At 39.0% G+C, this 14,601-nt stretch overlaps 1 protein-coding gene across 4 annotated transcripts in view; it reads right to left on the minus strand.

The window, feature by feature from the left end:
- The window catches only part of rxfp1 (relaxin family peptide receptor 1), an 84,348-nt gene that overhangs the window by 42,978 nt on the left and 26,769 nt on the right, over window positions 1-14,601 (minus strand). For all 4 annotated transcript variants that reach the window (XM_074649150.1, XM_074649151.1, XM_074649149.1 and 1 more), the window contains one exon: window positions 10,365-10,502. Coding sequence is in view for 2 of the 4 variants with exons in the window: in XM_074649149.1 (XP_074505250.1) it covers window positions 10,365-10,502 (138 nt within the window). In the remaining 2 variants the exon portion in view is untranslated. The remainder of the gene's footprint in view (window positions 1-10,364; window positions 10,503-14,601) is intronic.

Below are 14,601 nucleotides of genomic sequence, written 5' to 3' on the forward strand. Positions count from 1 at the left end.
CAGTGAGGCGGAACGTTCAGGAAGACAACAAAAGTAAAATGTTGTTAATAGTTCACGGAGTATGATCACGCTACAGCTCATCTGAAACTGCACTGCTGCTGAAGACCACTGACAAATGAGGCAACAGCGGGAGCGTGAAAGAACCAAGTGAGTTTTTGAGATTGGGAATGGAAAATTGTTTTTTTCTGCATGATGATGGAAAGGAAGAGGTTCAAACAAACGTATTTGTTCTACGACTGCACATCTGTCAAGCAAAACTCTGCATTGAAGTTCATGGGATAAAAAATTGTCGCCAACTCCTGCAAGTAATTTCTTCTAATCCAACATGGTGTCAACATCACACTGACTGAGCAGCTATTATCCTCTTAAATTATGGCACTTCATATCCCAAAACACCATACAAACCTTATCATTTGTCTTGGCTGGCAGCAGAGGAAGAGACCAAGGCCAATCCTGTGAAAGATCACACCAATCTCCTGCCAACAACACACAAGAGAGTGCTGCTATGTTTGATGAAGCCTTAGACAGGAAGAAATAGAAATTTGACCTTACCAATGTCAACTTTTTTACCTCTCCTAACCTCACTAACAAGCACCTTGAGAAAAACAAAAACCCACTTGGGGGAAAAAGAGAGAAATAAGAAGACGGAAACTTTCCGTCAGTGTGACTCTCACCTCCGTCAGTGCGGTGAAATCCATACTGTCAGAGAGACATATAATGGGCTGTTACTGTGTGTGTCTGTGGAGGTCAGCAAGGCAGAGAGGAAGAGTAAGGCAAAGACTATCACCTCTTCACTTCCACACACAGGGGAGACTATGTGCACGACAGGAGGTGTTATGTGAGAGGCGGTAGAGCATCTACGCATAACATTTTTTACTTGTGTTTCATGCTATTTATTCTTTCCTACACAAAGGTTGAACTCAGGAGAAAACCACCTGTGAGGGTTAAGTCAAGGAATCAAGGAAATGTTCTTTTATAGAAAATCTAGTCCACAAAATAAACTTGAGCTAATTAACCACAAAAACCTACAGAGCCAGAGGGGGTCACAGGGAAGAAAAAACAAGACTCTGTGAGACTATACTTCGGTACAGCCATTTGGACTAATAGTGTATCCTTGAGCGAGATTTGATGTTCAGTGTAACTGCCACAGGATGCTCTGAATTAACAGGTTTTGGGAATGGATTTTGGTTACTGGAAGCTTGCACAAAGTCACAGAGGAACGCTGTTCCCTACCCAAATATGTTGAAGGCTTAGCATTGTTCTGTTATAGCGTCATGTCTGATGACGCACCAGCTTTATTTTGTGAGCCCTCTGAAGTCATTATCCCCCTGAGACCCGCAGGATCATGGGCGATGCAGACCGACTTTACTGTCTTTCAGAGGCTGTAGCAGGTTTAGTTTTAGAGCTATAGAGTGAAGGTAATGATATCATAGAAAACCCAAAGAACACATGTCATGATAGCTTGTCGGGTAGGATGCTCCAAATTTAAGCAAAATTTTGGCGAGGAAAAACTGGCATGGCCATTTTCACAGGGGTCCTGTGACCTCTGACCTCAAAATATGTGAATAAAAATGGGTCCCACGAGTCTCCCATTTACAGACATGCCCACTTTATGATAATCACAGTTTGGGGCAAAAAACATGCAGTTTTTTGAATGCAGTATAAATGTGCTAATTTGTGTTTGAGTATTTCTGCATACTGGGGTCCCTAAACAGTCTTTGAATTACATAAATTGGGTATGACTGTAAAGCTGTGGATCCAATGAGCCCATCGTATCCATGTGTGATGATGTTAGTCCCCATAGTAGCCATTTCATTGTAGTGAGACCATTTTTTTAAACTTGACATCACTGTATAAAATGACCTGTGGTCACCTCTATGATAATCACAGCGTCATGAAACTTTACAGCCACAAACTACAGACCTAGAGCATTCAGAGGACACCTCAAAATGTCAAAAGTTTTTTTTTTTCTATGGTGTTCCTCAAGGTCTTGGTGTCTTAATGTGGTATTTTGGAGGGATTAGTGACCATTTTATACATTTTTGAGTGGTAAATAATGGTAAGATTTAGCACCAAATCATTGTAACAAATGGTATCAAACCAAAAATTGCCACAACATCCGTGACTATAACAACTTGATACTGAGCTGCATCTCACATTAATCCTCAGGCTCACAGCTTTCAGATGATGTACATCACTTCTATGTGACATATAGTGTTGACCTACTATCTCCCCCAAAAGACCCTCTGTTCCCCCTAAAAATAAAAAAGGGGTCAATAGTGGGTCTCAGAGGGTTTCAAACTACTTAGAGCTTTTTCCTCTTATCTCCTTTTGTGAAACTTTGTTCATTCTCTTTTATACTCTTCATCAAAGCTATAGGGAACTATCATCCACCCACATGCCTTCAAACACATCCATGCACAGACACTCACCACTCACACACACAGAAAACTGACACATTACACCTTCCCTTCAAGTGACATATGGCACTGCAGCCCCCTGCTGCTTAAATGTTCTGTGATGTTTAAGAGATTTCTCAGAGTCCTGTTAGGAATAGGATTATGTGCATGAAAATCTTGACAGGGAGCGGCCAGATCAGGACGAGTTCTTGATGAGAATCTACGTCATTTTCCCACTGACGTTACTTAAAAATAGAAAAGGACAAAGGGGGATTTGATAATGTTTTTAAACACGTCCTGCAACACATCCGTTTATGGTGCATAAACCTATATTTGCAGTTTTGATTCAAACTCTCTCCTCTCTCTGCCTCCCCCGGCGTCTGCACAAACTTCCAGGTCACTTGGCTTTCAGTTATTTATCAGTTGGAAGCCTGCCACACAGTGCAGTGAACAGAGTCAAGGTTAAATAAGGACGGTTGTGGGCGAAAAAGCAGGCATTAATAATAATCGGGGGGCTTTTAAATGTGCTCTAAACCATTAGATGAGTTATTTTGATAATAGCAGTTCAGATTTGACGCAGATACGTGGGAGTGTTTTTTGTGAATTAAAGCAGATGATGTTATATTTATTTATTTCAGCCTGTTTTGTCAAGTTGTTGGTAAGCCACAATTACTGCTCTCTTGTCAGCAGTGATAACATCAGACTCAGTATCTTCTCAGCCTATCTCGTGACACTGATATGGTATCTCTTTCTGTCAACTTTCTGGCTGATGAAGCAATCATATTGGGAGGCAAGCTATCAGGTTTTAAATCTAAAGCGCCTAAAGCATCCTATAGCTATCAAGTTTAGCATGCTTTGCAAATGCGGCGACATCAATTAAACCTCAGGGCACAATTAGATAAGAAGATGTTACACGATCAGCCACTGCTGTGATAAATTAATATCAGCTTCTCTTCTTATGCAAACATGGCGGAGAGAGAAATGAGACTGAGATGAACAATGATGAAGTCAGAGTTTAACATTCAATATCATCACTAGAGCTCTTAATTTATTTCTTGTCATAGGGCTCAACATTTGTAATACACTTTGAATATAATCTACAGTAATATCACACCAATGCCAATACTAATTTTCACTTGATTTCCCCTTTTAACCCCTTAATCCCCAAACAGCAGGAACAGTAATTAGTCATTATTTTTCAACCTGTCTCTTCTGCCATTACTGTGTGTGTCGGTGCACGACTCTGCAGCGAGCTGAAACACAGCAGTCTGCCGCATAATGATCACCAGTTTCAATTATTTCAACTCTGTTTCTGAAAAAAAAAGGGTTTTAAATACAATACCCATGAGCATCGGCACTCTTGCTACAGTATGGAGAAGAAACCAGTCGAAGGCACAAATCAGAATTAATTCATAACGCTTTGTTGTTGCAGTTGTTAACAAAACACACCGCCATAGTTTCTGAATTCTACCAAAATTGGCCCAGAAATACGTTAGCAGCACATATGACAGAATTTTAAGCTTGGTGATTGGATGTTTTTTACCGAAATGCACCATGGTACTCGTAATTGGCTTAATTATTATGTACACAAGCTTGTACCTTTGACTTTTTATATATAATATAATATAATATTTTCTCTTTTGAACTGATGAGTTGAACCGGGAGAGTTCCATGCTGATTTAAGCCGGAGAAGTGCTTCAACTGTGTCATGTAACACAACACATAAGGGCTTATCCTATTCAGTGTCGAGCGGGAGCTGGAGCCGATCCCAGCTGACATTGGGCGAAGGCGGGGTACACCCTGGACAGGTCGCCAGACTATCACAGGGCTGACACATAGAGACAGACGACCATTCACGCTCACATTCACACCTACGGGCAATTCAGAGTCAACAATTAACCTTAACCTTAGGGCTGTGGGAGGAAGCCTGAGAACCCGGAGAAAACCCAACGCTAACACGGAGAGCCCGGAACCCTCTTGCTGTGAGGCGACAGTGCTAACCACTGCACCACTTGTCGACATGACACATAAAATTCATGACAAAAATGAATAGGACTTTTACTTCTGGGAACATACAAAACGTTGGACCAACAGTAAAATAACAGCTAGCTTCTTAGAATGATGCACAAGCAACATATCAGCATCAGACAGCTAACGGCTACCTTGGTTAGCAGAAAACTCATTAAAATTAACTGATTCAAAAAACAACAAATCACAAATCAGCTATAATAAAGGAGTACCTACAGATAATGCTCCAACAAGGAGATTTGGAGAGTAAGAAAGAGTGTAAATATTTGCTTGGTCAAAAATGGGACATGTTTCAAATGGGTGTCTAACAATCTGAAAAATTTAAAAGATCAGTCTGTTTTACCATTGGTGACAAATGAAAAAAAAACATTTTCACATTTGCTATCTTGAAACACAGAACAGCCCACAGCTTTGCATAAGGAAAGCTTCTTGTGGTTAAAAAACAAAGACCATATAATTGAATCCTTTACAAAACCACCACAAACTGAAGCCTTGAACCCAGGTTAAATCAATACCTTCCAAATAAAACTTGTACAAGCTCCACAAAGACAGTACGTTTTTCAGGGTTGTATTGTATTGCATTATGTTGTAAAGGAAGTCTGTGACTGTGACTACCTCTTGTATATATGAAGGTTACCCGAGGCAAGTCAAAGTCTCACTTGAAAGACAATTTTCACTGTTGTGGATATTTCAGTCACAAAAAACTACACCTACTCTTTGAGTCAAAGTGCACACTGAAGACTTTCTGAATACAGCAGCAGGAGGATTCATCACCAAGCCCTGAAGCATTTCTGTCAATATGGTACTACTATATAATACTATGATACACTAGTGCTCGACACATTAACCACACTTTACTGAGCACTATTTGTCATTGTGAACCTGCTTCCAGACCTTGAAATGACCATCCAGATCTCAAAATGGAGAGCCAAAGCGAAAATAGAGATAATAGTAAAAAAAAAACACACTGACATAATGCACATTACTAAATATCCAGCATGGAGCATTACCTATTCATCATTTTACTTAAGCAAAAGTAAAAAATATTGGTAGCTTATGTACTTAAAGTATCAAAAGTAAAAGTGTGCGTTCGGTGGCAGAACTCCCCCTGAGCGAGTGTTCCAATGCACTACTAATCAGCGTTTTAATGTTTTAGCTGGATGAGGTGGTCATAATTATATATGGTCGGGTAGTTCAGTCTAAGTTGATCAGATGTTGTGTGTGTATAATCTTGATCTGCTTAGTTTTCAAGTGGGACACAACTTTTTTTGCTTCCCACACCCCTGAGGCAGGCTGCTATTTTCAGCAGGAGTTTATGAGGGAGGCAGTGTGAGAGATCTCCGCTGTCTGCATTGTTGAAACACCTCCAAAATGATGGAATAAAGAAACCATTAGGCTCTTTTGTTTTTAAAATATGCTGGCTCAACCAGACACCAAAATGTAGCCTGATAGATCTGTCCGCCTGAAAGATGGAATGAAAAACAATTCAACAACTTGTTTTATGTCTGATTTGTTTCTGCAGCTTCAAGGATTTGAGTTATTTGGTATTTTGCACTCCTAGAGAGATTGATGTACACTTGTAACACTTATCCAGAGGGAATTAGAGGCTTGGTGTTTTGTTCAGTGGCACTTGAAAACGAGAGTGACAGTCGAACTGTCCCGAGAGCATTTTATCAGTGTCCCTAAAACTCTGAGGTGAGCAATGTCTTCCTCCTGACAAGAGTAATATCCAGAAGGTCTGGAGTTAGAGGCCGATGTGTATAGCATACAGTAGAATAGAACATTTTTTCAAAACTTTGTTGCTAAAGGTACATTTGTTAATCATTTTAACCTTTACTTCTGCTGATGAATGAATGAAAAGTAAGTATTGAAATGAATAAAATTATAGCAAAAGCATAACTCAAGTTTTCAGAAGTGAAGAAGCACATGCTGTAAAAGCCTCATTCTCAAACCAAAAGGGTACTACTAGTATTATTAATCATATTTCATGTAGTGATATATTACCGGTTTCCTGGATATTTCAGTTAATTCCCTTTTAAAGGTTAGAGGTAGATGTGTTTTACACTAATGTGACTTTAGGGGTTATGCCAATTACACCTGCAGTAATTGCTTTTTTTTGTGGCCACTGGGGCACCGCAACAAGCCAAAAACACATTTTATCAACTTGTAAATTGAATATGATGACCAAACAGTGGCTTTTTTACAAATCTAAAAGATATGAAGTAACATTAGCATTCACTTAACGTCATATTTATGTCCTCCAGATGACTACAAATCCAACAGTAACTCTCCTTTACTGGAAACGATGCTGGAGAGAGCCATGAGAGTCAATCAAAACGCTGAAGTTGCAGCCATTAAAAGCAAAACAATGAGCTGAAAGATGCTAAAACGCTCCCTAGCGCTGAAGAGAGAAGCAGATTCAGGTGATAAGTATCATCCCAGTTTCCTCGGGGGGTCACAATTCTCCCATATTTCTCCAAATTGATGGCAAATTTTCACACAATTTTTTTTTTTTCGTTATCTCAACCTCTTCCTGGCATTGTAGATCGTGTAAAAGCCCTACTGTTTTCCCCCGGACGACAATAGAGCTACAACAAATGTCGTTTCCCAGCAGAAGAGAGCTGCTCGCGACACAATGCAGTTTGAGCTGCACTCGCCACACATTACAGCATGCAGCGCACAAAGTTGGGCTTTGCTCGCCACAGTGGAAAGTCATCATGCTGTGGTGCAAGCCATTGGAAAAAATGGGTTTCAGAGCGCAGTGGTGCCATTGTTACATTGCGTCTGAAAGGGCATTCAGTGAGTGAGAGAAGGAGAGAGAAATGAAGAGTACTAAGAGAAAGAAATACTCAAGCAGGGGCAGAAAATGAATGAACGAATTAAGACTGATGAATATTAGTTTAAGCCAGAGATTCACACAAATTCACGCCAGAAGGGCGAATTATTCAATTTTCTTTCCTGTTCTTTAAAAGTAGGTCCATTTAACATAACAATGCTGTTGCAGTGTACTTATTATTTTGTTATTTTCCTCCTTTAAAAGTCACCAGAATGCAGGAAACAAAGTCTCTGAAACTCCCCCTGCTTTGGTGTGAAATCCCTATTTTTAACGAAGGTTTTGAATGTTGGCAAGTATGTATCCGTAAGAGTGACCCCTTTCACATTACACACAAGCAATTTTGTCCCCCATTGTTAATATATAGATATGAATTCAGGTGTGTGAGAGGTGGGCAGATACTGAGGATCTTGTTGCAAAGGTTTAGTCTGTCATTCACAGTTACTGCCAGTGTCAACTGTTTTGCTATAGCGAGCTGCAGCAACCTGATTTCACTGATTAATTCTCTTCCACAAGGACATTGCTGCCATTCCGTGTAATTCTGTCACTTGTCACTCCAGGTCCTAAATTGGAGAGTGTGACATCGGTTAATATTCATGCCGCAGATTGTAGATACTTCAAGGTATGATTAATGGATTACATGAATTGGTAGCTTTTGGTCCCTCTCTGGGAGTTTCACTGCAGCTTTGTCTTCCACTGAAGTTAAGAGCTGTGTTTTAGTCAGACAGTCAACACCAAGCTACAGTACTGTAGGTACATCTCTGAGTGGAATAAAAGGACCATTGATTATAGTGTAAATTTCTGTCATTTAACACTGTGTTAGCCAGCAATGTACTAATGGAGACAGAACAGGACCATATAAACCAATAGCACTTACTGGACACAAAGCTGCCAACTTATCACAATCCTTCCTGCGGGACGACTAAATTAAGCCTGGGGAACGGACGGAAGTCATAACTGCCATGTATTATAATTTGACAGCTGTTTTATAAGATGCCTCGGTTTCAGCGTAGGAGTCATGATTGATTATCGTCTCCTCAGGATGAATTCAGGAAATCAGTCATGCATGAGCCAGTTTTCACAAACCAACATTTTTAAGTGTTACCTGTCATATTTGGTGCTCTTTGGATTGAAAGTGAATTTTTATTTTGTTAATAATAACGCTGTTATTATTGGCACAAAGTCCCTTTGAGTCATGCATAAATTCATAAATTTATTCTGTATCTATTCTGAATACTAGTTACACTATAGTCACCTTCACCAGGTTGGGTAATTGGGCTAAAAGTCTTTTGTAACGGGTAAAAAACACATTTTATTTTAGGTATAGGTAAGGGCTGTGGGTGATGTATGGAAGAGAAAATCATAAATAGCAGTCTTTTATATTCATCTCAATATAATTGAACAGCTTTAGAACAGCTCACCAGCATGTAGAAAAGTACATCTGCTGTGCAATCTTGGTGCTGTGGCATAACTAATGAAGGTCACAATGGGCCTGCTGTGCAAAAATACACTGGATGTTGGAGATATGAGTGAAACTAATGAGTTGCAATGAGTTACTGATATGGCGGAACCACAAGTAAACATAATCCATTGAAATCATGCTATCTGCATTGTGATGTTTTTAAAAAAAATAATCATTTGTTCATTCCACCAGGCTGTTGTGCCCTCACAGTACCCTGATGCAAGATGGTTTTATCAACACTGCCTACGCCAGCCACAAGCTCTGAGCCCATTTAGTTATGGGTACAGGTTGGGTTCGTTCCAGTACTAAGCTTTACGGTTACAGGGTGGTTACGGGTTTGCAAAACTGGACCCCACAGAACTCTGAGGCACAACATGGAAGCAAATTAGCATATACAAAAACTGATCATTGAGCATGCAGTATAAAGAGGGCCACTGTTAGGATTACTCTGTATATGTACATTAGTAGTTTATCAAATGCAGGTTTTTGTGTCAGTTGGGACAGATTGCCTTGTTTGGAATAAATACATTTTGAGGTATTGAGCTAAACTTAAAGAGCAACATCAAACTTTGTTTTACTTTGAACATGCATGCTTCACAAATTAAAACAAGTGCATTAAAACCCAGACACCCGACTTCACCTTCAAACCTGTGGTTATCAGAAGACTACTGGCTCTCCGACCCCGCCAATGCAGAAGTGCCTAAAACTTGCATTCTTTCTAATAGCCAGCCAGAAAGTGTAACTGTCTAGAAGTCTATGAGAAAATGACCCTACTTCTCACTTGATTTATTACCTCAGTAAACATTGTAAACATGAGTTTATGGTCTCAATCACTAGTTTCAAGTCTTCTTCAATACAGCATGATGTTCATTTAGTAAATTATGGTCAGAATTTGGAGTCAAATAGACCATAAAGTAGGGTATGGTTTAGGGCATTGTCCGGTCTGGGAGTTGTCTGTTACTTTGCTCCACCCTCTTGTGTCACTTCTGGTTGCAAAAAAACAAGATGGCGATGGCCAAAACAACGAACTCCAGACTTCAAAACGTCAGTCCACAAACCAATGGGTGATGTCACGGTGACTACGTCCACTTCTTATATACAGTCTACGGTCAATACAATAGCACAACAATCTCATAACAGGAAGGGAAGGGGGGACAATGCAGCCACAAAGCCACATCAAGACGAGCCCCCCACGCTGAGTCTCACTCCCTGACGTATTATCAGTTTCTATTCAACCATCTGCTCATCCCTTTGTGCTCAACCCCATTTCATCCCTCCATCATTAATCCTTGTTCCCTGATTCTCATTCATCTCCCCAAACCTTACCTTGGTTACGTAAAAATGTGGTCTTTTCTACTCTTGTTTGTAATGTCTACATTGGCAGGGTAACAATGACCACTATTGACGAGGACAAGAATCAATTGATTGTATAATAAAGTGACTGTATATATAGTAATTTACTTACTCAAAATAGGATTGGACTCTGTGTAAACTTACTGTTTAGAATTAGAAGAGTTCATCTGGAAACTTTGATTTTCAGTGTATCATCTATTATTTACTGTATGTGCCCTACAGAGCTGGTAAATCGCAACATGGGGTCAAACAGCAGCGCAAACATTTGTTCAAGTAGAAAATCAATTACCGCAGTTCTCCTCATCCGCCTGATTTCCACAGTCATCGATGCCGTTGCAGTGCAGGAGCTGAGGGAGGCACACGGTCAGGTTGCCACAGGGGAAATATCCAAGGGGGCACGCTGCCTTCTCCTCCGTGACATTGAGTGCTACAAATAAAGCAGAACATCCAAGAGTATCATTATGAATGTTACATTTCTACCACTCGTCTTTATCAGAGACACACTGAGAGCCCTTGTCAAAGGTTTTTAGTTAACATGTGGAGTTTGTGCATCTCATTAAGGAAACATTTCTATCCATTTGTCCAAAACCCCATCAAAGAGCTCAATCAGTGCTTCAGGGAGGGAGCTGTTCTTTTTTGCGGTACATGATGAGCTGCTACGTCTCCTCAATCAACAGTCTTGTATGGCTACTTTTACTTTACTTAAGAGTCTAAATTATGCAGAACAAACAGTACAGACTGACGAATGTGGTGAATGTAAAACAGATGCCAAGAAAGCTGGAAGAGGAAATTATTCCTTCCCTCATTTCACCCTGTCCTGATTATTAACATTCCTTATTCATGCTTCATGGTTCAAAATACAGGAGATAGGGCATTGAGAAGCCCATTAGAGCTATCTGAACTGGACCCAATTAAGAACAGAATATAATTTATGATTCTCCTCATTTTCTATGAGGCATTTACAGTTTTCATGCTCAATTATTGATCTATCATTTCTCACATTTTCTGCCCTTTGGGAGAAGTTTGCATCAGGCCTTTCTGCAAGAAAGGGTTATCTTAACCCAAACCATGATTTTTTTCCTAAACATAAGGTTTGTTGCCTAAACCTAAGTAGATTTCTGCCAGCAAACTTCTCCCATTTACATATTTTCTCACTTTTGGTCTTTAATTAGAAATTCAAAGTAAAGGTAACTGTACCTTAAGCCGTCATCCCTGATTTTTCAAGTTAAACTTTATTTATGTAGTACGTCAACCACAGTTGACCAAAGTGCTGAACATGAACATAATACAAATGAATACAAAGCAAACACCAATAAGAACAGAGTAAAAACAAATAAACCTATTGTGCACATAATAGCAGTAGAAGAGTTGCAGCACAAACAGAAGATAAACTTAATGAAACGCCAGCGAGAAGAGGTGGGTGTTCAGCAGCAATTTAAATGATTCTGCAGTCTGAGCTGTTTAATATGAAAAAGGTGTCTATTCCAGAGATTAGGGGCGGCCACCGCAAAGGCTCGGTCGCCTCTATTTTGTGTCTAGTACTGGGGACATCCAGGAGCATCTAATTGGTCGACCTCAGTGCTCTAACTGGAGTATGAAGATGCGATAGTTCTGCTGGATAAGGTGGTGCCAGCCCATTTAAAACCTTAAAAACGAAGTAATAAAATCTTAAAATCAATCCGGAAACTGACAGGAAGCCAGTGGAGGGGGAGCCCAAAACTGGTGATATGTGATTACATTTTCTTTTTCCAATGAGAAGGCAAGCAGCTGTGTTTTGCACTTACTGCAGCTGATGAAGAGACGACTGTTCTACATCCACATACAAATAATTACAGTAGTCTAACCAAGAGGTAATAAAAGCATGGGTAACTCTCTTAAGATCTTTGGGAGACAGATAGGCCTTTACCTTGGCCTTGTTTTTGACAAATGAGCTAATTTGTTTTTCAAATTTGATGAAGCTGTCAAAAATCACACCAAGAGTTTTAACAAATGGTTGATTGTGAGAGGCCAAGAATACCAACAGAGTTATTCAATAGGTCAGGTCGTCCAAACATAATGATCTCAGTCTTATTTTCATTAAGATTAACGAAGTTTAGATTAATCCAAGTTCTGATATAATTTAAACAGTTCAACAAAGGCTGCAATAAATCTTCATTATTTGTTTTTAATAGGCAAATAGATTTGTACATCATCAGCAAAACAACAACAAAATGAAAAAGAACATTATGTTTCTTAAAAATGGACCCCAAGGGCACCATATACATTGAAAAAGGGGTTTAGAGCCCAAATGGAGCCTTGAGGAACCCCCCAGGTATTCGCCTATGTGTACTGAAAAACTATTGACAGATATGACTGGAACCATTTGAGGGCAGTACCTTTAATGCCCACACGAGTACATATTACGATTGTGGGAAATAAACTAAAGATATCACTTCACATACATGCATTTGGCCTTTCAAACATAAAGAAGAGGCATCAGGAAGTGGCCACAAAGAGCTTGGGATGCTTGCATGGTCAATGACACATTTTTGAGTTGTTAACATTGGTAATTTGAATATACCACCTCATTTTAGTTTATGAGTCTCTAATTAAGTCTTCCCTCTATAGTGAAACACCAGAACCTGATTTAATAATTTTAAATTTGACTCTCAGTGATTTGCGACATGAATATAAATGCTCTTTATGCAACATTTATTCAAAGATGATAAGCAATTCATCATCCTGCCGAGCCCTGAGAGACTGTATGACCTGTTTCTGTCTGCATTTGACCTCCGTGCATTACAGCTCGTTCTTAAAAAATTCAGGATCCCATTAAATCAAGAAAACGTTTCTGCGCTGTTTACTTGTGTCTCCAGTTATCAGTATTTTTTCAATCAAAACCCCATGCTTTTCATCACCTAAATGATAACATTTCCTAATGCTTCTTGCTCTTGGCAGCACACATACTGATTCAATCCAAAACAATCACCATGTGGTGAACAGCACAGAGTAATAACTTCAGCTGTAATACATAATGAATCCTCAGCATGATCAGACATGCCTCCAAGCACAATAAATCACAATAAAAAAAGAAGAAAGCTGTACCAATTAGTTGGGGCAATACTGAACTACTGTACACTACCACATACTAAAGTATGTGGTAGTGTTTCTGATTTTAAAATAACTTGAAGAGGTCAAAACAACTTTATTGTAACACCAACACGTTGTGGTTTGTGATCCCGTTCCCTTAAAGAACTTATCACTAAACATAGGAGCTCCATTAAGAGGAACGACGTGTTGCAAGAAGATTCAATGATAAGCAACACCACATTTCATCTTTATTTATAGGAATAGAGGTGATTAAGTCCAGCCAAAGAGGTGGTAATGTCAATTTTCTCAGGAAAAAGAGAAAAGCATTTTGGATTTTCTATTTCAAAAGTTTATTTCCAGGGGGCATGAATGAGTTTTTATAGTTGTTCTTTAATATCTCCCACTTTTGTGGTTTAGTAATGGTACTCTAATGATTTTTCCTAATGTATATTTTTACGTATCTTGTTCTTCCCATTTTTTCTATATCACTTTATCAAAAGGTTTTAAATTAAAGTGTTTTTAAAGTATGCCACATCAAATAGTCACATTTTGGGTTAATGCCTATTCTGTACAAACTTAATACTCTTAGTTGCACTTCTCCCGTTAATGGACCAAAATGTTAAATGTTAAAGTTAATTTCTGTCCACGTCTTTTCAAAATAAAACTACAGAGGTTCAGGAAAAGATCGACTTGGTTAGGTTTAGGCTACAAAACTACTTAGTAATGTGTTTCATGATGACCCTGACGAGGGCCACAAACCGAAACGCGTTGGTGTCACAATAAAGTTGTTCTTTATACTACAAGTGTTGCTGGAGTTTTGACCTCTTCAGACTTTTTCCATTCTCCATGCACCTTGGAAGTATAGGTGAAGTATGTGTACTCTGATTTTGGCAAGTTTGCATAAAAAAATGCAAACAGCAGCTATAAGTCGCTAATCCATATTTACAAATATCAAAATCGGCATCAGCCACTGCAGCTACATTTACGGGTGTGTTTCTTGAGCATGTTACATTTTTCATGAAGACATGACTGCCGTTCATCCTTGACTGACAGCCCAAAGTTAGAATACCTCTTTATATCTCACTACACTCAATGTGTTTTGTACCTACAGTAACTAGTAAAGCAAAGCAATAAAAACACTTCAATAATGTATTTGTAATTACTGGAAAAGGAACAAAAGTTTACAAGTACTAGTTTCGATGCCTGAGAAAATATTTTTTGTTGTTTAACAACAAACTCATTCATTCTCATTTTGTTCTCATGAACTTAAAGTCACATAACACACATTTTCAAATAATAAAAAATATAATTATTAAAATATATGTTGTATGCCTCCACCAACCAGTCAAGTTGCAGTTTACATCCATGTCTGTTCAAAATGTCATCACTCTATTATTTTATCCCGTTAGACATTTGTATGAAACTGTCATAATTAGTATATGAATTCTTGAGTTATG

The sequence above is a fragment of the Sebastes fasciatus genome, chromosome 10 (assembly GCF_043250625.1).
Source record: "Sebastes fasciatus isolate fSebFas1 chromosome 10, fSebFas1.pri, whole genome shotgun sequence".
In the NCBI taxonomy this organism is placed as follows: Eukaryota; Metazoa; Chordata; class Actinopteri; order Perciformes; family Sebastidae; genus Sebastes; species Sebastes fasciatus.